Raw genomic sequence first — 26,600 nt, forward strand, 5'->3', positions numbered from 1 at the left:
AGCAACGATATTATCGCTTAGGGATCGATTCTGCCGCATAACAGAAAAATGTTATGGCAAGGCCATGTTATGAAGAACTTTCCATACTAAATATTGACAAAGCCACGTGGTTGCTGTGCAGTCAGGCGTATTTCTCAGGTTGTCAGATAGTAAACCTAACCTAGAAACCGCACAAATGTCAAAAAAAAACGATCTTAGATAACAGGGTCTTTCTGACACAGCTTCATAAAATACAAGTGACGTTGCAGTTCATGTGTAAAACGTCTGAATGCATAGCAAATACACGACATTTTTCCAAAAATCCTTAAAAACTTGCTCACGTCATTAATGGGCGCCCCCTTAGAAGAAGATGCCGAATGAATCTATCAGAGGACATATTTCTTACGATTAGAATAACGCATATAAAATATATACATTTTTAAACTGAAGTATAAATTCAAAATTCATATTTAAAGTATAAAACTAAAAAAATTTGAAATTTGAACCACAAAAGTGAACTTTGAAAAATTAAAATTTTTAGTACAGAACACAAAAAAAGTGTTAAAAGTAGTGCTTATTTTTAAAATCTCTATAAAATATCTGATAATATGATGTGCATATGTCCAATGATCATTTTTGACCGCCAAATATTTTTTTTACCTTTTTCTCTGCATCTCTAAAACCGCTGGGCCTGACTTCCAAAAAAATTTAATCAATTCTTGAAAACAGAATCACCATTCTTTGCACTTTTTGCCCTGTATCTTCAAACCGGTTGGACCTGTCTTCACCAAAAACTAATCACGACTTCCTATCAATGAGAATCGAATGTTTTTTGAATCATTCAAGTTGGTTGATCGGTGCGCCCGATATCGTGGACAAAAATTGTGTCTGAACATATATTATTAATGTTTAGAAACCTCTAAAACGCGAAGATATATAAAACTTTGATTTTCGATTTTTTGCGCTTACTATAACTTATCCTACGAAAGTTAACAAAGTCCACTAATTTGGCATAACATTAATAACGTTTTTTATTGATGTTACATATGTCAGGTTATTAGACTTGATCAGTACATATGCCAACATCAAGTATAGAAAAATACACAACTGAAAAATTATATATAATATGCATACTGGCACATTCTTCGCTTATAATTAGGATAGTTACTCAATGGAGGGATCCTAACATAATTATTTTCTTTATTTGATTATAATTATTATTCTTTGTATTTATTTATAACTTTTGTTTTGTATCTTTGTTGTTCATTGTTTGTATTTTAATTATTATTATTTTTTTCTATTGACGTCACACATTAGCTCATAGAATTTATATATTCTGATTGCTAATTATTATTAGAGAAAAAGAAAAAGTAAGAGGAAATGCATACTGATTGATCATAAAAACAATATTTTCTATGTTCCATTTTATAATTGTTGTCAAAGCAATTTGAATAAAATTCTAGATATTTTAACATTACATCGTGTCAGCAGATATGAGTATTACCATGTCGTATTAACAGGAAAACGTAAGCTTGCCCAAATTAAAGCATGTAATTATATTCATTATTCTGCAAGTGTTTACATCGTGCGTTTATAATTCATGCAAATAAGCTTTACTCGACATCAGGAAGTAATGTGGTGTAACACAGGCATGATCTATGCTAATTTGGTATCATTTAAAACCTGAAAGAGGTAATAATACCTATACCCCGATTTACACCAAACTCGTTTTACACGTTTTCGATCTTACATGGTTTTTGAAACAAAAACTTTTTTTACGAAATTTATTGATTTTGCATTGACACAAAATTAAAAACTTTAAACTACTAGTTTCTTTTATCTTCAATAACATTTGCATTGTTTTACTGTCATAATACAACTCTATAAAATATACAGTTACGATTTTCTAGTAGTCTATGCCTATGATGGAAACATGTAGATAAAATAAAAACTTCTAGTTTCATGATCAAAACTATTTTTTTGTGCTTATAAGTTTGTTTGTTTGAAATACCGAAGCAAAGAGCATCATTGTTATTAACTTTCCGTAAAGATTGTTATTGTTATCTCCCAAAAATCGAAATTGAACATTTTTGCATATCTTCACGTTTTAAAGGTTTCTGAAAATTTTGACATATCGTAGAAAAAATTGATATGTGTATACCATATATATATATATATATATATATATATATATATATATATATATATATATATATTAATTCTAGCTAAAGTTCTAAAGCTCACTTACTACTCGTATATACTTCAAATAAATAATTTTAACGTTGCAATTCAGTTTATATAATTCTTATAAATATTAGACAATGTTCTTCATTTTAAATCTGTTCGATTCAGTTTTATTTATTTATTTTCTATGTAAACATATATAAAGGTCGTCGTCCAATTTATAGGTTCTTATATTTTGTCTATAAAATATGAATAATAAAAGTTACATTATTTATGATAATCTAATTGAAAACATTTCATATTTAAGTTCTAGCAATTTGCCTTAAGGCACGATGTCATACACCACTAGTTAAGCTTCATCTATCACGGATTTGATTAGTGTTTATAAATACTTGATAGCGTAAAATAGTTTTTTTATGTTTATTTTATTATTAACATTATATTGAAATTGCTTGATGTTAAATATATTAATATTTATTTTTTGTTCAATGTGTTTGTTATTTATTCGATTGAAAACTGACAGAGCTTTTTTATAGCGATTTTTGTCTATCACGGATTTTAACCATATAAAAGTGAATATTTCGGGTATTCGTATTAGGGTAGTATTAGGGCTCAAATGCTTCCAAATTGATAAAAAAATCTGAAAGTTTTAGCTCCTGATATTTATTTTAAGATAGTCCGCAATCCAACAAAAGTTTTTTATGGAAATAACGTGAAAAAAATTCAAACAAAGAAATTCAATAATATCCATATTAAGGACTACCGTAGAGGATATAGGTAGCACATTATGTGGAAATTCAATTTTTAATAATAACAGGGATTTGATTGACTTACGTTTGTTTAGAATTAACAAAAACAACTCAAACTTGAAATGATACACGCACATTGAAAACTTTTCAAATGTTATATTTTATTAAATATCATAACAGAATAAATCATAGGCCTGGGTTGATTTTCGTTTACAGATATATATGTATATAAATAATAATTTATTTATTCTGATTGATATACAGTGACATATTACAATTACCATACGAATGATAGATGATGGAACAATGGATGACCGTGTCAGTCCTTTGGACGTGTGAACACACGGGAAGTGATCATGAACATAGTCGATACATAGTCATATATTGCAGTAATGATAATAATGTTAACTATAGATAATAATAGTAATAATGATAATAATGGTAATAATTATAATAATATTTATAAAATATCTCAAAATAACTAATTACATTTAGTCTCGCATCAATTGCGCGCAATATACAAATATTATCACAAGAAACGTCGCATAATGAGTATATATGTATTTAGGGTAAACAAGTAAGAGTGACTAGAAGCGTTGACCCGCTGTCGAGTGGCGTTCGGTGATTGCTGCCGGGAGTATGGGAGGTATTCGCAGTATCCTTCCCATCGCATAGTGAACGGACGAACGGACACGATGCCCGATACGGACCTGGTCATCATCATGTCCACGGCATGTCCTCCGATCGTCCAATCCTATTGCCACAGCGCGGGCTCTTTTGTTGGTAACGACGCGCGTTCATACTGTTCGACGCATCGCACATACGAGAAGACATCGACGACTAAGTAAGGACACATCCAATTCTAGATTTCTCCATTGATAAACTTTAATTATATAATAATGACGATGATCTAACCAAATCAAACCAAACGACTGTCTGAATTCCGCGCTGTACAGAGAGATGGCACGTCGTCGCCGGTCCGCAATTTTTACATACGATTCGGTTGCACCGCGCGTTAGGAATGATACCGACGCCCCCCGACCAATTTTCTCCCGGCCGACGCCCTGCAACGCTCGCCGATCGCAAATTTCCTAAGACCGCCAGGTCGTAGTGAAAAATTTGTCCGTTCACAACCAAAATTTTTCACCGGCGTCACCTGGGCTCGCTCAGCCGCCCGCCGATCGGTGCCCGTTGCCCGTTGGCCTTTGGCTCTGCAACGGTCGCCGATGCGGTGGAGTCGTGTTTGATTGCGCAAAAGTACACGTTACTTATTTACCTTATAAATTCCTGATATGTATGAAATATTGTCCGCGCCGCTAAGCGCTGCGGGCCGCCGGTGTGAAATAGATTTTGATCGATCGCTTTACTTAATTCCCTGGTCGCGAAATAATATAATAAAATACAAAGCTAACGCGTGCTAGATGATCTTGAATGATAGTTCCGAACACTACACACAGCGCACATATATTACAAGGCGGAAAAAATGCGTTACGCGTCGTGAACCCATGACCGGTGACGACTGCTTTTGAACAAAATGAAGGCCAAAATCGATATCTTCATTTGTTTCTCTTCTGATTAACTGACATTCAGCTTGATGTTGTGTACATAATATAACTATTATATATACATAACTCGAGCACCGGACATCATTCATCGCGTGCCTTCGCTTTTACAAATACACATATCTGGTGTGAATTATTACCATTAATGCATACACAAAGAAGTATATCTAATCATCTAAAGAATTTTCTTGTATTCATACTTATCTGAGTTGAATAAATATAACGACAAAGATAAATATAATATTAGCCATAATATAATCGATATTTTGAGCTTTATCTAGAAGATAATTTATTTTTAATGACAACACTGATAATATAATGTATCTGGGGAATTTGTATGTAAATGCTGAGGATTAGCTTTCCATTTTTTCCATTTTTTCCATAATTTGTTTCGTACGCGACACTCGCTGATTTATTTGCGGTGCCGTCGGCGATTCAATGTCTGATGGTCTCGCGACTTCATATCCTTCGGAACCTTAAGTATCTGTAGAATACATTGCTGTAGGAGCGTTGTCTCGGGCGAAGATGATTTTATCGCGTCGGAATCACTTGCAAATGACGACGCCGAACGCGATTATCGCATCGGACCCGGTTTTTATTAGTTTTGTTGTTTCGGCCTTACGGGGTTTTATTTGGGTTTGATTTGTATAAATACTACTATTAAATATCCACAAAAATATATTTTTGAAAAAATATATACTGTTTTATGTACGTTCTGTTCTTTCTCGAACTCTCTCGCGTGCACCCCCAAGGGTTGCGGGGGTACGGATTTGATTCGCGGGTCCGATGAGAAAGCGAATCGTCGTTGCACGTTTTATATTGATTTGTATTAAGAATTTCAGCTTGTTAGATAAATGCGCTTGTCAGTCTGCTAGGAAGAGAAAAAATGCTTTTCTGGTGGTTAGTTATAATTCTCATACCGGATTTTGCGCTGTGCCAATGCACTAGCTGCCGGAATCAAACGTCAGGCATGAGAGAGCTGTCATCTGGACTTCGTGAATGTCATATATTTCTTTTACATATTTTTTTTTATAAAATAGAGAATGTATCTAGTCGATACTAAAAGGCGCCGTAGTTCTGTGTATTAATATACCTATGCATATGATTCATCATGTGGATGTATGAGTTTGTGTATTTACAATTAATTTCCTTCATTAAATATTTTTAATGTATATGTATAGATATAGGACAGGCAATTGGACATATATATGTATACATATATTAATGGTTTTTCTATGCCTTAGTCATTATTTGATTTTTTTATATTTTTGGATGAGTTGAAATCTTCTGGGAGATTCTTGTGAAGGACTTGCTTAACGACCCCTCGCCCACCGAAGCAACGCGTCGGCGAGAACGTCCAGGTGCGCTTTCGTCTGAAATAGAAAAAAATCGTATTAGATTAAAAAAAATTAAATTATAATAATAATAAAATTTAAAAATAATTAGATTTAGCTATTTGTAAATTATTTCTTATGCATAAAACTTATTGCCGAAAATTATGAATGAAACGCATATAACAATTTCATGAATGGTATTAGTAGCGTTGAAATACCTTTAGAATAAAATATGCAAATAAATACATACATAGTAATTTTGAAAATATTTGATATACTTTCTACATATATATATATTATATAAATCTTTAAAATCTTGAGTCCATAATGTAAATATAACAAATTATTGGTTTTCCTTAATATTTGAATTTATATATATTTATATATACGAGTACATAATAGAGATGGGCTTATCATATCCGAAGCCGGATCGACTCGGATTTGACTCCGCTTTAGGGAGGAGTTATATCCGCTTAACAACTCCATGACCCCGACAACTTTGAAACCGAAATACACGACACAAATGTGTTCTATAGTGCGTTGTTTATGCATCTAAGGATTTGTCAAATACCATTTAATTTTTTGAAATAAAAATTTATAAATAAAATAAAATAAAAAAATATCAATAAAATAATTTTTCTAAAAAATTCACAAATAAATGACGAGTTGTAAAATTTCTCGGTCGACCACATGATCGACTCAATGACTCGTAATTTTAATAGTGTTGACCAAAGTAAAAACGCAAAACTTGAGAATCAAATTCAATTTAATTATTTTCTTTTGATGAAAAAATAATTGATTTTTTGGATTAATTTTATATAAAAATAATGTAGTAAACTTTGTAATAAAAGCAAAACATTTATCATAAAATATTTTCACCAAATAATAATACTTCTGCTTTCTAATTTTTTTTTCTGCTATTTCCATTCGAGAAATAATATTATATCGGGTAATTCTATTAGCATATTATTACTTTTACACAATTATATAATTGTGTAAAAGTAAAAATTTAATACGATATATTTGTTGCTGCTTGAATACTATTGAGGTCACTGATATATTTTGCACTCTAGAGTATTGTTATTTCAGGCTATGGAAAAACTAGATTGTATTGTATGTATTTTGTTTCGTGTATTTTTCGGTATGTATATTCCTGATTGCCGTCATTCACGGCCAAAGATTGTCGTAGTTAGAAATATGACCCCTTACTATCCAATAAATTATACATTGGAGCTATTCACACTTGAACACAATTTCATTGTTCTGTATCTTTGAAGTAATATTTTTGTATTTTCTAAAAAAAAACGTATACCTAAAAGGTCATAAAACCGCCTGTAAGACGAGAAAGCGACAGTTTCTTTCCCAAAGCAAAAACGCAGTAACAGATTTAGTAACAGTTTAGGGAAGTCAGATATGACAAATCCGGTGAGACAACTCCACTCGGATTCACTCCGGAGTGAGTTGCTCATTTCTAATATATATATATATATATATATATATATATATATATATATATATATTGTAGTGGTATTCACCCTTTACAATAGTTATAAATAATATTGTAAATCGATGTAACAGTCAATATGAAAGACGCATTCGTTGCTGACTCACAGCTCATAGATTGTATTAGAGATAAGCAACATTGTAAGCATGCACGTGTACCGATCTGTAACCGCAACTACGCCTAAAGTAAACAAGTATGAATCATTTTAACGTATATTTCTAGAAGAATAATTACGTCACCATCAGAGATTATAAAAGCCTGAAGAGAACAAGTCAGTGCGCATTTTGTTGACTAAAAGCCAAACAGTTCACATCACTCTTATTCAAAATATCAATTGTGTATTAAGTGTAACCAAGTAATGAATTAAATAAAATTTATAAATGTCTTCAGGTGTTTAATTAAATATTTCACAGTGGTAAAGTTTATGAAAAGCAGCAGAAGAACCTAAATTTTAATTGTTGGCATCGATTGGACGCAACATAACTGTTGGTGACGGCCTCAACATAAATTGTTGTTAACCCAGGGGTGCACAACAATATATATATATATATATATATATATATATATATTTAAAATATGTAATAAATTTTACGTAATGGAAATTTCGTCCATAAACTATCTAATAGTAAGCAATGTTACCAAAAAGCCTATAAAAATAATCTCGATCCCTTTAAGAGCTAATCCCTAATGTTGCGATTTTTCTCCATGTGGATGCAATCGTCCGGCAGAACGAAGGGCCTACGGTAGTTGCCAAATCCGAATCGTTCAAATCTTGTTCTTGCCGGCTTTCTCCACTTTTACGCTATGCGACCCAATGGTCTGTAAAATCATCCGAGTGATTGTTAAGAAGTGAACGCAACTGTGAACGAGGAGAAAGCGATTCTAATAAAATAAATCTACAAAGGCGATATAAACGATATAAGCAATTATTGCCCGTGCGTCGAAATTCGGGCGTGAACGCCTCTCAGTCTGCCAACAAGACCGGAAAAGAAGTTGATAACTCTTTTTATCAAACTCACATACTTGGAGGGCAACTGGGGGCTGTTAAACACACTAAAGAAATCAAATTGGTTTTCCTCTTAGGTAACTAGCTGTAAGTAGAATTCTGTCTTAAAGCAATTAAGGCATCGTGCCTTAAGGCAAATTGCTGGAACTTTCCGTACCAAAAATTATTATTTTTTAAAAACGATTAACATTTTTGAAAAAATTTTACTTCGAAAAAATAAGATTTTTGAGAAACTATAAATTGGACAAAAAATTACTTTTTTTTGAAAAAACGAAAAAAAATTTAAAAAAAAATTTGTTTTGAAAAAAAATGTTTTCTTTATTTTGACATATTTTGGAAGATCTGAACTTAACTCTGAACGTACTGCTTTAACTGCATAGAGACAAAATATAAAGCGCGTAAGCGCCGCGTCGCTGTCTAACGGATAAACATTGGTACGGAACCCATTGGAATGTAAACAAAATATATACTTATTGTTAAAATTTCTATAAAATATCTGATAATTTGATGTGCATATGTCTAATGATCATTTTTGATCGCCAAATGGCATTTTTTTACTTTTTTCGTTAGATCTCCGAAACCGCTAGACCTGCCATTATGAAAATTTGATCAATGCTTCATCTTGTCAATACAAGTAAAATGTTTTTTGAATTATTAAAATCGGACGCTCCGTTTTCTTAAAAACTGAGGTACCGTTTTTGGAACTTTTTGCCCCATATCTTCGGAACGGCTAGACCTGCCTCCGCCAAAAACTAATCAGCACGTCTCCTTATTAATACAAATCAAATGTTTTTTGAATTATTCAAATTGCTTCATCCGTGTTCCCGAAATCGTCGACAAAAATTTGTATCCGCTCACACATACATACACGCACACACATACACACACACACATACATCCATTTTCTCTAAGGTATGCCAAAATATTCAGAAACCTCTGAAACGTAAAGATATATAAAAATTTTCATTTTCGATTTTTTTGCGATTACTATAACTTGCTCTACGGGAAGTTAAAAATTCAGCCTATAGTAAACATATAAAATTCTAGGTATTTTCAATTATAATTTGTAGTGAGTATTTAATAATAAAAATTAGATACTGATCTATTTCAGATAAAAGCCTTATAATTATATGAAGTGCGTAACATACATTAATTTATGTTAGAAGTAAATTCTCTATGTTTTTTTAAATAAAGAGATGTTGTAATTGTCAACATATTCTACTATTTCAATATAAAAAAATGTTGATCAACCCAGAAAAAGTATATAAAGACCTAAAAGTGTATAGAGTACCTAAAGTATATAGAGAAAATATGTTAACCCTACAATTGTGTCACAAAAGTGACGACGAAATTTCGATTCAGCAATATTGATGTGATACACATCAACCACATTTTGAATTTGGTTTGAAATTGACAACGACCATGATAAAATAATTAATATTGCAAACCGGCGACTAACAACGAGTCAGAGAGAAGTTTGATTAAATTTATAAAGTACAATCACATGAACCATTTGTTTAACCTCCAGGGGGTTAACATCAAAATTATTTGCCAATCTAATAGCTTTTTACTAATATTTGAATAAATACATATGAAGAGCTATTTCAATTGTTTTATTGTGAATTATCGTTAGGTAATTAAGAACACTTGAGTAAAATTTATGTCGAAAGTTATGGAAATAAAAAAGATTATATAAATTTCTTCACTTTGTGTATGATTCTATATTTCTCCTAAACGGTTATTCGGATTTTGATAATTCATTTTAGAGTTTGTCAAAGGAAGTTTTTAAGATTTAATGAACCATAAAACTATAGTTATATTATAGAAATAAATGGCAAAAATTAAAAAAACACTCATCGTTGTTTGACATTGAAAACATTTGAACTGTCATCTGCTAGAAATGTCGATTCACTTAAAATTTGAGTTTAGCTGAAATTATGAGCATATATAATATTAGAATATAATATACAATAAAGTGTAAAGCCTACATTATTATTACCGGAGAGCAGCTTATGTACCAAAAATTAAAATAATATAAGATCATATATTTCAGTTGAATAAATAATATGATGAGATATTAAAAATTTTAGAACTTTTGAATTGTAGACTGTTTGTTCTGTTAGAACTGTAGAATATATATATATATATATATATATATATATATATATATTTGATAGGCCAATTCTAAAAAAGTATTTCCTTATTTTCTCAATGAGCATTAAAGGTGGGTGAATGAACGTTTCTTCAAAGTGTACTTAAATTTTCTTTCCAAATGCGAAATTGAGCAAAGACAAATGATCTTGTAAAATCTCGTTTTCCAATCACTTATTGGTGATAAATTGCCATTTTAATCGCATTATCTCGACACTTCGATTTCTACAAGCAAAGTTTCTCTCACTCGAATCTGAGTTGTTTTTTTATTTTTACGTCGCCGTCGGCCGGATGACATTTGCTTCCTGAAGTCCATTTAGAATGATTTATTTGATTTACTTTTATTGTTTTTCCAAAGAAAAAAAAGGGGACAAATTTCATTTAAAACGTTTTTTGAATGGAATGATAATTTTATTTAAGAAAAAATGTATAGAACAATTATTTGTAGTTTTTTACTCCAGCAAAATCCAAGTTATATATTGTAAGACAAACGTGCCTTATGTAAAAGGATAAACTACAATGATGTGGAATGAATAATCAAATATATTACGCAGCTTATATATTGACCGTTAAAATTAATAACAATAATAATAATTACGAATGAGGCACGTAAGTCTAACAATATATACCAAGGCGGTATTGTATTTTAATATAATAATAATAATTTTAATATAATAATAATAAATGGTGGTATCCCGGAAGGCACGTGTGAGAGCAATTTGCAATATACATCTATTAAAATTGAGTTTAAATGTATTTTAATTTTTTTAGGAATTCTAGCTGTAGTAAATACATTTAATAAATCATGTATAAATCACCTCATATCGGCAAATAGGTGTTATCTAGTGTTTGAAGCTCTAACCACTAATCTATGCAGGAATCCAATTTTATTTAAAAAAAGAGTGCGCGTAAGGTTCACACGCGATTGCTACTGTACAAGATGGCATTTAAGTAAAAATAAATACATCATATAACAATTTTGAATAATGTTTATTAGTATTATGGTAACATTCGTGATGCACACATTTATTTGTGTCAACCATTATACACATTTATATAATGATAGATTATAATTTACATATTTATGATAGCATTAAAAATATGTATAATATTTAAAAACAATAATGTAATTAAAGTCATGAAATGTTTGTCATTGAAATTAGTATTTAGAAATAAACCTTCATTAGAGAAATGAAGTAATTGCTGATTAATAAATTCTATAATATTGGTTCACACAGTGGATTATGTTAAACAACGCCTAAACAAATATTGTTTTTGCAACTTCACTCATCATGTAATTGTGTTTAAAGAACTTCATGTAATTAAATTTAACATACATTCATTCACAGCTTGTAATTTTTTTTACTTTTTCGATATTCTTTGAACAGCTGTAATATCTGTCTTGCCTAAAAAATATTTTCAATTTTAATTCAAACTCCAAAAATTTTTAGAAACTACGAATAATATAGAAATAATTTCTAATCAATAAACTTACGTTTAGTTCACGGAACAAATCTACATTCTCTATTCACATACACGACGTCTAATCAGAATCGACCCGTATTGAAATGATATCGGGAGCGAATGACGAATCATTGGCACTCGACTTGGCCGTAACGCACTTCCGTTGCATTTGTACAAATTTACACCCTAGTTGCGCCTAAAGAAGTTTTACTTCAAAAATTGTAAAAACGCTGTTCAAAGGACAGTTCTATATACAGAATAAAAAAGTGTTGACAGTGCACCAGAACTACAACGTAAAATCGATTAGAAATTAAAATAGTCCAGTCATTATAGTAAGTCTGTAAATACTGTATATCGACACCCTAAAAGGTGTCTCAAAACCTACATATGTTATATATATATATACAAGTTTAAAATGCCATGGAATGAACTCGGTGGAGTTAAGGCAAGAAGATCTGGTGTTCCAGTGGCTCGCGGCAATCCCCCGAGGCAGGACGTCGACCGTCGAGCGTCGAGCGTTTTTATGCGCTCTAAATCCCTCGAATCTTACGAGTGCCATTAGGCGACTCCCCGCTAAGTTACACCCGTAGAGTAAGGCAGCTCTAGTCGGTTTATTTATAAAATTCAGCAACAGGTGAAACTGAAACGATACCGTCGTACACCGGTCGAAACGATTCACGGCGAGACGCGTCAGAAACATAGACTCCTTTATCGTTCATTGCCGTTGACAACGTTCGATCTATCTTCACACCCTCGTTTTTTTAAATTTATAGATATAGAGTATCTAGTGGTTTCTGAGAAAAACATGTAGTTCTTGATTTTTCTATCTAAAAACTTACTTGTTTTAACCACTGATTGACGAGTGTACTCTTAATGGACAAATAGCAGAATTTTCTGTATTGATGATACTTGTCATACGTTAAAATTTTGGTTATTAGTTATCAAATCATTATCAAAATAATTGAATTGACATAAAGAAACTGATTAAATTTTTGTGAAGGCAGGTCTAGCGGTTTCGGGAATCCAGTAAAAAAAAGGTAAAAAAAAGAGTGCGCGTAAGGTTCACACACAATTGAAGTAAAACTTTGCTACTGTACAAGATGGCATTTAGGTAAAAATAAATACATAACAATTTTGAATAATGTTTATTAGTAATATTGTAACACTCGTGATGCACACATTTATTAGTGTCAACCATTGTACACATTTATATAATGATAAATTATAAATTATATATTTATAAAAGCTTTAAAAATATGTATAATATTTAAAAACAATAATGTAATTAAAGTCATACTTCAAATATGACATGATCGGTTTGTCATTGTAATTAGCATTTAAAAATGAACCTTCATTAGAGAAATGAAGTAATTGCTGATTAATTAATTCTATAATATTCGTTCACACAGTAGATTATGTTGAACAACGCCTAAACAAATATTGTTTTTGCAACTTCACTCATCATGTAATTGTGTTTCAAAAACTTCATGTAATTAAAATTAAAATACATTCATTGTCTGCTTGTATTTTTTTAACTTTTTCGCTGGCGATATAATCTCATTCTTTGAACAACTGTAAAATCTGTCGTACCTAAAAAAGATTTATAGAAACTACGAATAATATAAAAATTATTTCAATAAACTCATGTTTCATACACGGCGCAAATGCTGCATTTGTTTTATCATTTTCATTATAATTATTTGCGGGGGACAGGGTAAAATATTCTTTTGATTCTCTCATTTTTCATTAAATCATGATTTGTACTACGATGTAACTTTAAAATGTTTATTTATCTATACTGATTTCCTTGTTGATATCGGCACGCGTACAACGACAGATCTCTATTTACATACGCGACGACTAATCACAATCGACCCGTATAGAAATGATATCATCGAGAGCGAATGACGAATCTCTGGCACTCGACTCTTATCTTATCTGCCGTAACGCACTTCCGTTGCACCGTTACACCCTAGTCACGCCTAAAGAAGTTTTACTTCAAAAATGCCATTTGGCGGTCAAAAATGATTATTAAATATCAATTTATCAGATATTTCATAGAGATTTTAAAAATACGTATATATTTTGTTTACATTTCTATGGGTTCCGTAACATTGTCCGTTAGACTGGACGCGGCGCTTACGCGCTTCGATATTTCATCTCTATGCAGCTAAAGCAGCGCGATTTCTTTAAAAAAAAGTCCAAAATTTCCATCTATAAAAATTTAATCTTTTTTAAAATTGATAATTATCAATAGCCTTAAGGCACGATGCCATACACCACTAGCTATTATTATACAGCAATCTATTTTTCCCAATCTTTACATTATTCTAGATATAATCTATCGGTTTGATTGATTTCATATAAATAAATAAATCAATCCCAATCAGTCATCCGTGCAAACAATGTTTTAAGTACTGACGCCGACCAACTGGCCATTCAATTCATTTATTGCCCGTGGAAATAGGTGTATGTATTTCTATCGAAAGGCGTTATCGCTGCATAGCAGCTTTGATTTACACATCGGACTCTCTGTTTGCTTTCATTAATAATTGCCTCTCTACTTTTGTGTTTACTCGGATTTATACTGAAAATTGTATTTCATGTTCGGTGGATAGTCATCAGCGCCCCGTTAATTAACCGCGTGTTTTATATTTATTTTAGGAACGAGCCTTTTCTTACAAACAGTATCATATAAATTATTTATAAATTATATTAATTAATGGAGGAGGAGGAATTACATGATTGAAGTGATTTTGCTAAATATATAGTCAGGAAAGTGATAAATTGATAAATATGATAACATACCGTAATTAATATTATTTTTTATATTAAAAGGTTGTCTGTATTGGGTGTGCGACATATCTTTTTCTGTGTATTTTTACCGCTAAATTTGAGGTCAAAATTGGGGGTCAAACTGCAAAAAAAAAATGTTCAAATTTCCGACCTAGTATTTTTTCTGCATGATATTTAGTATCTTCTAATATCTGTTTCGTCGCCTTTTTCTCCTCAAATAACTTGCGCAACGATTTTTTCATCTCTGATGATTAGCTTTTAGCAGTTTCCAGCAGTAATTTGCAAACATAATTTGAAGGAACTACCAATAGGTTTGTACATTTTTTTTTTTTATTTGTGCATCATTATGCTTGGACAATGAGGAGTAAATATATTTGTAAACTACTGCTTGAAGCTGCAAAAAATACTCAACATATATAAAAAAATAGCTTCGCAAATATCAATTGCAAAGGTAAAAAAATCGATAATTTTGGCGTATCTTTACGTTTCAAAGTCTTCTGAATATTTTGGCATACCTCAGAAAGAATAAACTTATGTGTGTATGTAGTACGTATGTTAGAGCGTATCGATTTGTATGGGTCAAAAAAGTCGCATAGGCTTATGATTTTCGGATACTAGGGATCAAAATAAGATAATTTGCCAAGGAAACCATACCTGTAAAATAACTTTTGATGTCCCGTGAATTGACCTAAGAATAAGGGCTAAAATTTGAAACATTTGAACCGCCCTAATGTATGTGTGTATGTTTGAATACAATTTTCATCCACGATTTCGAGAACACGTATTAACCGATTTGAATGATTCAAAAACCATTCAATTTACTATTGATAAAAAAACGTGCTGATTAGTTTTTGGCAAAGGCAGGTCTAGCCGTACTGAAGATACGGAAGAAAAAGTGCAAAAAATGGCGAGTCAATTTTTGAGAGAAAACAGCGTTGAATAATTTGAACAATTCATAAAACGCTGTATTTGTATTGACGATATAAAAAACTAATCATTTTTGGGAATGCAGTTTTAGAGGTTTTGGGAAGGCAGTTTTAGAGGTTTCGGAAATACAATAAAAATAGTAAAAAAAAGCCATTTGACGGACAAAAATGATCACTAGAGATATGCACATCAAATCATCAGATATTTTATAAAGATTTTAATAATGAGTATTAATTTTGTTTACATTTCTATGGGTTCCGTTCTAATGTTTATCCGTTAAACTTCGACGCGGCGCTGATGCGCTTCAATATTTCATCACTAAAACAGCTACGCAGCACGATTGCTTTGAAAAAAAATTGAAATCTCTAAAGAAGGCAATTTTTTCCAAAAATTTTAACATGTTTAAAATTTAGAAATTTTAATTTTTGGTACTTTGCCTCCAATACGATGCCATGCACCACTACTATTTTACTAATATTACGACCAAGATGGTCTAATTTTCAAAAATGTAATTTTTTTTTCAAAAATTCCAAAATGTTCAAAAATATCATATTTTCAAAATTTTCAAAAAATTTCCAAGTTTTTTTTAGAAATTATAATTTTCAATACGGGAAGTTTCAGCAATTTGCCTTAAGTACGAGGCAAGTTATAGTAATCGCAAAAAAATTGAAATTGAAAATTTTTATATATCTTTACGTTTCAAAGGTTTCTGAATATTTTGGCATACCTTAGAAAAAATGGATGTATGTGTGTGTGTATGTGTGTATGTGTGTGTGTGTGTGTGTGTGTGCGTGTGTGTGTATGTGTGTGCGGATACAAATTTTCGTCGACGATTCCGAGAACACCGATTTAAATAATTCAAAAAACATTCGATCTGTATTGATAAGGAGACATGCTGATTGGTTTTTGGCAAAGGCAGGTCTCGCCGTTCCGAAGATACGGGGCAAAAAGTGCCAAAAACGGTAACTCAGTTTTTAAGAGAACGGAGCGTCCGATTTTAATACTTTAAAAAACATTTTACTTGTATTGACAAGATGAAAAACTGATCAAATTTTCATGAAGGCAGGTCTAGCAGTTTCGGAGATCTAGTAAAAAACAGTAAAAAAAATGCCATCTGATGGTCACAAATGATTATTAGACATATGCACATCAAATTATCAGATATTTTATAGAGATTTTACAGACAATAAGTATAAATTTTGTTTACATTCCTATGGGATCCGTACCAATGCTTATACGTTAGACGGCGGCGCGGCGCTTACCCGATTCGATATTTCGTCTCTATGCAGTTAAAGCAGCTTTAAAAAAAAGTTCAGAATTTCCAAAATATTTCAAAATACATTTACCTTTAAAAAGTCTTTTTTCAAAAAAAAGTAAATTTTTGTCAAAAATTTATAGTTTCTCAAAAATCTGATTTTTTAGAGTAATTTTTTTTTTCAAAAATGTTAATCTTTTAAAAAAACAATAATTTTTGGTACTGGAAGTTCCAGCAATTTTCCTTAAGTACAATGCCATGCGCCCCTAGTATTTTCCTTATATTACGACCAGGATGTTTATTATCATGCTCTCCACACGAGCTTACAAAATACCTAAGAAGAAATATGTAACACATTTTCCATCATCTCTAATATAAGTTATATAGACAAACGGCCTTTCCCTCTGCGGCATAACATTGACAAGGTTTGTTGAGCGCGTCGCTCGGCGTTAGACGCGCGTCCAACGTCTGTCATGAGTCTTCACGCTCGGGCTGCGCTGCCCGAGCGACGCGGAAAGTGGAAAGTGGAAGCACCACCTTTGTTCTTATTTATTTTGATGTTTCATGGATATTTACTGCTCCCATGGGGGGTCATAAAGTTGAACGCGAGCGAAAAGCTCACACCTCGGTACCGACGGGCGATATATACAGAGGCCCAGCTCACGGCCGATAGGTGAACGCTGGCAAAGGTTACGCATCCAACGGCGTACGATGTGATATTGTGATAGGGCTATTGTGCGGTTGTGTTAATAGCTAATGGTGCAACCTCATAATAATAAAACGAGGTAATATTTGTAATTTATCTAGGTTAGGTTGAATATCATCAGCTATTTTATATATGATCAAGTGACATTTAAATTTCTTTGATCATTATTTGTGCCTGCCGTGATGTGAACAACTTTTAAGGACGTGGGATAGTAAGTTCCGGGTTCGATCCGAATCTTGTCCAAATCGATATCAGGTTGCATGATCGCACAAATGTTAAAAAAACGATAGATATATATGTTAGATAGCAGGGTCTTCCTGACTGGGCTTCATAACATAAGAGTGACGTTGCAGTTTATGTGTAAAACTAAAGTGACCGGCTTTTTCTAAAAGCAATATTTGATATATTTCAACATTTGAACCCTGTGCATATAAGTTTTTAGCTCACAAACACTTCCTTCCTATCCGTCCCAGATTTCATGCAAAAAATATGGTCACCTTAGTAAAACGCCTAATTGCACAGCAAATACATAATATTTTGACAGTATTCAGTATGATTCAGTAGCTTAATGTGAGGAAGTTAAAGCGTAACATGGCTTTTCCATAACATTTGTCTGTTATGCGACAGAATCGATCCCATAATACCAATGCTATGCCTCTTTTATCAATTATTTTAAACATGATAAGACGTTTAAATTTTCTTGACCATAATTGTGCCCACCGTGGCTTAAACAACTTTTAAGGACGTGCGCTAGCAAGTTCTGGATTAGATCCTAATTTTGTCCAAATCGATATCAGGCAGCATGATTTCCAAATAATCAAATCTAAAATATAATCTCAAGTAATATACCCTTAAGGCGGTATTCTAGTGTAGAGAGATGAATTTTAGGTCATTTTTAAAGTGTCGTAAAAGAAAACAATGAATGTTTTTACTATCCATTTCTTTACCACTTGTTTATTAATATTATTAAAATACAAAACAAAAATTAAAAAATTAAAAAGTTGAAAATGTAAAAACTGGCAGCTGATGAAGTGGGTGGTCTCAAAAAAATGGCACCTCAGTCTTGACATGATTTCAGCCCTCCTAGCTATCGGAAATGCAAAAACTAAAAAGATTATTAATCTACAATGATGCCGCAATCGCCCGAACTAGCAATGAGTGAAAAAAATTTTTTTTACTAATTGGCGACTGCTGAAAAAAAAGTGTTTTTTTACTGTTTTTTTTTTGAGTTTCCCGAATTTTTTAAAAATAGTAAAAATTGGAATTTGGAGATAATCCTAGTTCGGGCTATAGATAGGTCTATAAACAAGACTCTCTGAACATTTTAAGTGAATCGGTCGATTAAAACTCGAGAAATCGTGTCAACAGTACTGAAGAAATCTGTTCTGAAAAAAACGCATTTGAAGTTTTGCGTGAAGCCAAACCAGTATGGAGACCGAGTCAGTAAAATGCCTATATCTCCGAATATATTCAAAAACCTTCTTGTACCCATATTTGTAGATAGTTAAACTTTGAAAATATGAAATAAAAAAAATTCGATGTTTTTGAATTTCTACATTAGAATATCCCCTTAATGGACATAGCTGCATATGTACGCCAACACTGATAGGTATACATATCTAATATATAGAAAGTAGTTGACCGCTGAATACCCATCTCAAGAAAATATCTAGGTTAAGATGTAAGTCAGAATAACGTATCATAGAACTCGTAGTTCTAATCCCTGTGACTAATAATTAAAATAATCATTTTCAGAAAAAACTTATGCATCAAAAATAAAATAAATAAGAGCAAAATGCAATTCAGTCATAATCATATTGCGTGGTAACAGATCTAATTTATAGATATTGCTAATATTTGCCATCTTATTTTTGATAAGATTTATCTAAATTAAAAAAATATCTCAATCAACATTTTCTCTACGAGTGTGTTTTCTGCAGAAAAGACACTGCTTTACGATCCAACAAAGCCGCTCAAGTTTTTGCTAGATAATATTAAAATTTATCATCAATAAAGTTATGAAATTGTAAATTGTAGAAATGAAAAATAACACTTCTACAGAACTAAAAATCACCAGATCAAATTAAAATTCTCAATAATAATAAATCACACTGGATGTCGTCTATAGGAGATATTCATACACACAGGGTGTCAAGCGAATGTCGTCCATAGACGACGATCGTAGCTAAAAGGTTGATAAAAATTAACTACAATTATAATATACAAATAATACTATTATTGAAAAAGTTAACGCGAATATTACGATAAGGTTTCGTATTATTTAATAGACATCGACAGATCCGTATAACCACTAGAAATTTTGTCGCAGTAGAAATGATAGATGTGCTTTATTTGAATCTAGGGTGTAGTTTGCATTATAAATACTGTATCATTCATTATTCGTATTTCATAGACAAAATATAAGAGGTTATAGATAGGACAATGATTTCCATATATTTTTATATGAAATGTGAATGAACATAACTTGATCCATACCAAACATAACATAGCGACGTTAGAATGAAGGAGACCTCTCATTTTTCTAAGAATTATATAAACTGAACTGAAAACTTGAAGTTATTTATTAGTGAGTGAGTCATTTATTTTAAAAAAAATATTTTTTTTACTTTCCTAAAATCTATTACTTTATAAGCAAAAAGTTTCTTGAATCATTTGCATCATATGCTTTGTTCTATCAAAAGCTAGCATTTTTTACACTTTTAGTTCCTTGGCTCTGAGTTATTATCTCCCCGTAAGTAGGAATCGATTGCTTTTTCAATCATTAAAATCGGTTAAGCGGTACTCCCAAAAACATCGACAAAAAATTGTATCCACACATACACACATCAATTTTTCCTGAGGTTTGCCAAAATGTTCAGAAACCTCTAAAACGCGAAGATATGCAAAAATTTTCACTTTACATTTTTGGACGATTACAATAACTGCAGGTAAAAAAGGAGGTATCTCATTGGAGATAAACTTTTTAAAATATCTATACCAAAAAAAACTTGTTGATTGAGTCAATCTTACAAAAATGCACTATAGGCGCTGGTACTATTCTATTACTGAAGCTTTCCATGGAACGTCGAGGAACGAAACGCATATTGATATCGTGATGACGTGCGTTTTGCTTGATTTGTAGCTTTTGGGGTTGTGATGGCACGTTGCCGTTGATTCATTCGTGTATATTATACATTATAACTATATCGGCGCTAAAACGAACGCGTGCCTCGAATTGCAAAAAGGCGCAGAGTCCAACGTGTCCCACGTGCAGCCCATATTCTGCAAACGTACGTGCGATATAATTGCAATATTGTGCTTTTGGACAGAGCTTTTCGGAACGCATTCGCAATTATAAATATCAAATCAACGCGTTACATGACCTAAAATATTCTTTGTGCAACTGTCCATTTATTTAGATTTTTCTCTGAGTGTGAACACAAAAGAATTATTTATCAAACGCTGGAAATGTACATCGAAAAACCGTTGAAATTTTTACCTACGTTTTTCAACTGCGTAATCAAAAGCTTCGAATATTTTTGTACATCTGAATATAAAACAAACGAAGTGCATTGTACTAGCAAAATCTACTTTATTCGGCAGAGTGCATGAAGTAATATATTTAAATGCAAATATTCAAATTTTGTACTCGTATATTGTGAATTTTTATTTAATTTACTTTTTATCTAAAATTAAGGCTCAAAGATCCGTGGGCAAAAACGTCCACCACCCATATCTCAAAAATAAGTAATGTATTATATTTTTAACAACAATATTTGAAAGTAAAGGCCAAAGTATTTGCAACCGCCCATTGCCTTTCCAAATCAAGCAACCTCGCTATCAAAATATGAACGGCCATGCTTGAAATTTTTTTGGTTGTAAGCACTGTTGTTTAGTTTACGATACCTGAATACAATTTTTAAGTAACTATACTTGATTTAATTGTTTTATAAGATTTATAATTTATATTTTATAAGTATTGTTATTTTTAATAAAGATTCATAATTTTTTTTATATTACCTCCATACATGCTTACATGTAGTTGGATCTCTTTAAATTTAAAATTAAGATATTGGATCTGTTTGACCCCTGGCTGCCCCTTTTTACACAGATATGAGGTGAAAAGGCACAGATAACAAAGTGTGTCAAAACAATAAAAAAATCACATTTTTATAATTAAAAATTAATTGAAAATTTTAATTTCTAAGTTTAGAAAGTATAATTACTTAAAATCAAATTGGACCTATGTGCCCCGCCATACAATACGCAAAAACACAAGTTTTTTCAATATCTTTTTCTTGTAGAGTTCTTCGTGGATTAGTGGTTAGAGCAAGTTATGAGATTGCAATCAGGGTTTCATGGTTAGACACCCCCCTTGAGCAGCTTGATGTCAAGCAGTAATGATATTGGTTTGGACTTAGAAATATAGATATAGATACTAATATGTTTCATAAGTGAAAATAGCTCTCACGCGGCATTGCTGCATCAATAAAAAAATCATTAGGATTGTAAGAATTGTAATAATAAAAATTCATCACATAGAGATAGGACTCTAACATATATTGTTAGTTGAGTCAAATCATCACAACAACTTATTGGACTCCCAACGGGGCGTCAATTAATCACGTGAGGTTTTTAGGGGGAAGGGGGTTTGACAAAAAAATCACGAAATATTGGGTGGCGGAGAGACCGGTATATCATTTTTTATTTGAATTTTTTGAAAAAAATCGAAACATTTTCAGAAAAATCAAAAATTTTACACTTTTCTCGTAACTAAAAATACACGTGATGTTTGGTGGGGGAGGAGGGTAATTTTGAATATCACCACGTATCACCAAGAGGGAGAAAAGGTCCAAAAATCCTTAAAAAAATCAATCAAGTGATTAATGCACGCTCCCTTAGAAGTCCTAATCTGATCTAATGTTCAAATAATAATAGTAAGACATAAAAAATCGTTTGCTAGTCGAGGCACATATTTCCCGAGCTTTCGACGTTTTACGTATTTATTTCATTAAATAGACATTAGTACGAAAATCGCAACCAAAGAGCTGTAGTACCTATCGTTAGCTTATAAAGCAATTTAATTGCACGAGTTTAAGAAGCATAGAAGCTCATCAGCTAAACAGTATAACAGTACATCGTCCATGTAATATCCAAAGTTCGTAATTGCAAAGCTTAATTTCGGTTCTGGATTAAACAAAAACTTAATATTCGGGCTTGAATATTAGGATATCAATCCCTTCTCCCTTTGTTCCTTTGTGATAGGATCTAGTTTCAGACAGTAGCACAGTTTCTTAATTACGTTGAGAGACAGTTATTAGATACAGCGCCATGATCATCTAGGTGCAAACCGCTCCCTCGTTCGCATTCCAATGAGAGGCGGGCAGCCAACGTAGGCGATTGCTATATCAATGAAAAAGATGTGCTGATGTGACGATAGTTCCAAAACTGGTTTGTAATTTGAGCTTTGGTGCTGAAAATAGCAGGCTGGTTGAAAATGATAAAAAAATTTATTCATAGACCCATACATTAGCGATCAGAACTTATCGAGTCCTACGAGCTATTGTGATGGCTCGTGAAGGACATGGCTTTATAAATGATAACCAAACATTTGTTCTATCTGTATTTTATAAGTTTATTTGAAATTTCAATACTGATGACTTTTTTAATGGATGCATCAATTCCGGCTAAGGCTATTTACATTTGGAAATTGGCAAAATTGCCATCTATATCTATATATATTCAAGTAAAAACTGTTGTCACTAGTGCTTTACATCAAGCAGTATGTAGCGGGCATCAAACTTGACACTTCAGAATTGAAGTCCATAACTCTTACCACTAAGCCATATATGTTTTTATCAGCTTATGTATATTTGCTTCCAAATATACATCAGCTGATAAAAACATGCATCACATGATCAGGCGTGGGATAAGTGAAAAGTAAAAAAAATAGTTTCCAAATAACTTCATAGTATTTTTTAATTTAAATTTTATTGATCAATAATATAGCAAATTTTATACTTTGTCAATGTTAAATTAAAAAAAAAATGGTTTCAAAATAACTTCATACTATTTTTTAATTTAAATTTTATTGGTCAATGTTATATTTTTTATTGATTTGTTATTGGTCAATGTTATATTTTTTATTGATTTCTTATTACAATGCTATTTATACCGTTTTTAATACGACGCTTGGACAGTCTGATGTCAAGCAGTAGTGACATCAGTTTTTATTTAAAATTACAGATATCAATGTTCCTAACTAAAAACAGCTTTTGCTCCTCATAGATGCATTCAATAAAAAAACTCATCGGTATTAAGATTATTCTATTGATCAATAACATCAAAAAAAGACAGGCCAACCGTTGGGTTGCCTTTTAACGTCACGTTATTAAGAAAGTCCTCATATAATAATATTACGTTATGATCACTGCTAATTACATAAAAATAATAGAGCGCTTTAATATAATATAATAAAAAAAACAAGAGTCATGATAACTTTGTTAGATAATTAACTTTCCTGCACGTTTTGAAGGTTTTCTGAAAATTTTGGCATACCTTAAGAAAAATTGATGTGTGTGTGTATGTATGTATAGATTTTTTGTATACAATATGTATGTATACAATTTTTGTCCACGCTTTCGGGCGCACGAATCAACCGATTTGAATGCTTCAAAAATATTCGATTCCTATTGATAGAGAGTCGCGTTGATCAGTTTTTGGACAAGGCAGGACAAATCGTTTCGAAGATACGGGGCAAAAAGTACCAAAAATGGAAATTGATTTTGAAAGAACGGAGCGTCCGAATTCAATAATTCAAAAAATATTTTACTTGTATTGACAAAGTGAACAAATAATAAATTTTTGGAAAGGCAGGTCTAGCAGTTTAGAAGGTGAGTAAAAAAAGTAATCAAAATTCCATTTGGGGGTAAAAATGATTATTAGACATCTAAACAGACATATTTTATAGAGATTTAGTCTGCAACGCAGCGGTTTTGCGCTTTGATACTTCTTCTCTTAAACCACCACGTAGCACGATTGCTTAAAAAAAAAAGATCAAAGTTTTCTAAAAAATTCAAAATATAAAAAAAATCAAATTTCTCAAAAAAAAAACGCTTTTATCAAAATTTTCAAAAATCTAGTTTTGTTCAAAGTTTTCAGAAAATTTTAAAGCTTTTTTGAAAATTTTAATTTTTCGCCCGGGAAGTTGCAGCAATTTGACTTAAGACACAATGCTATGCACCATCAGTTGCCCAGCTCGATCTGTGATTCTAGTTGAGAAAATAATTCGCAGCAGGTGCAAGAACTCTACCTACTCAATTCCGAATTGCGTCACCGTATCCGGTCACGATTTAAATAATTCCAGCGCGGTATCCCCGGTAGACCCGCCTCGTTCCGTCCGACATGTCTCTTTGGTCTTTGGCCGTTTGTGTATCAGGGTTGATGATAATTAAGATTGAATATCGTATTATGGTCACGACACTTCGTTAGCGTCTCTGAGAGAATCGTGGTGCCTCACCCTCCCGCCCCCCCGCCAGTTGGCGGTTTTCGCTTGTTTGCGTATATTTCTTGGTGATATAAAATGTGCTGCCTAATTGGACGCGTATGTTAATTATTAGTTACTGTGGTAATGTCACATGTTCCCTAAACTATCGTAATAAATAAGATCAGGTGATGTTGTAATGTCACTGGTACAAAATTAGGTTCTATTTTAACTACCCGATATTGTAATGATCAACAGTAAATAGTAATGAGTTAATACCTAATAAGAAAATTAAAATTATAATGAAGAAAGTCAACATATAGAAATCGTGGAATCAAGTACTACTAGTTACAGTTGTCATTTTGTTGCCAACAGAATTATATATAATATAGGGTCCGCCAAATAATTTTTTTTTCGGAAAACTAATGTATATTTTCTCAAATTTCTTTTTTATTTGAAAGTACAATACTTTCAGTTAATTGTTTTTTTTTATTAACTCTTTTATTTACAACTGTCCAGTATAGGACATTCTGTAAATTTAATGGATTTACAATAGTCCGCCGAAAAGGTACATTGTACTTTCAGTTAATGATGAAATTAATTCAGTTAATAATGATTATAATATATTCATTCAAAAATGAAAAAAAGCCTCGGCTGACCGTTGAAAAAAAATGAAAATGAAAAATGTTAGAGGGCATACCAGGCATCATCCTAAAGTAATAATCTTTTTTATTTTTTCATTTCGTATTACTAAAAGGGTTGCAATCGTGACTTCAACAACTGCTAATTTTTAAAATTATATATATTTTTTTATTTTTACCTTTTTCAGGTACTCTTGTAACGTTGATACATAAATTATAAGAAAAAAATTGTAAAAACACGTATTGCTTTTTTTGCGATAATTTAAAAATGACTTAAAATTCATGTCTCTGCACTAAAATAAGTCAAAACGGGGACCGGCAATTTTTAGAATATAGAAATTTTTTGAGTTTTAGTAAGAAATATAATATTCAATTATGTTATAGATTTTTCCTATTAACATCACAATAGCCTTTTCCACTAATGATGAAAATATATATAAATTTTTTGTATATTTTTTACGAAAATGTAAAATTAAAATATAGAACTAAAATAAGTATTAGTTATTAGGGTTTTATAAATTAAGTCACAATCTTATGTAGTAAACAATTTGTAAAACATGTATTTCTCTGGAATTTATAAATTTGTAAAATCATATTTATGTAATAAGAGGCTAAATGACTACACGGTCAAATGCCATAAATAATAAAAAAAAATATGTTATATCTTATTCGCTTTTTGATCTGTTACTTGTTTTTTTTGCTTTTGAACGTTCTATAAAATCGTTAAATTTTTTTGATCAAATTAACTTAAAAAAATTAGCATCTAATAAGTGCCGGGTATTCGTTTTGTTTTTTGGTAGTTTTTGCTAATTGTGAGTGGCTATTTTAACCTGCCTTTGATGGAATTTGGCGGTCAGCA

At 31.6% G+C, this 26,600-nt stretch overlaps 1 protein-coding gene across 1 annotated transcript in view; it reads right to left on the reverse strand.

The window, feature by feature from the left end:
• Positions 1–5,549: 5,549 nt before the first annotated feature.
• Positions 5,550–26,600, reverse strand: part of LOC113376906 — a 172,225-nt gene continuing 151,174 nt past the window's right edge. Inside the window, exon 3 of the mRNA XM_026616996.1 lies at positions 5,550–5,847. Within this exon, the coding sequence (XP_026472781.1) occupies positions 5,788–5,847 (60 nt within the window). The 3' untranslated portion in view covers positions 5,550–5,787. The remainder of the gene's footprint in view (positions 5,848–26,600) is intronic.

Source organism: Ctenocephalides felis, unplaced genomic scaffold (genome assembly GCF_003426905.1).
Source record: "Ctenocephalides felis isolate EL2017-DRISC unplaced genomic scaffold, ASM342690v1 CF-g0.4_SCAFFOLD_01886, whole genome shotgun sequence".
Classification (NCBI taxonomy): Eukaryota; Metazoa; Arthropoda; class Insecta; order Siphonaptera; family Pulicidae; genus Ctenocephalides; species Ctenocephalides felis.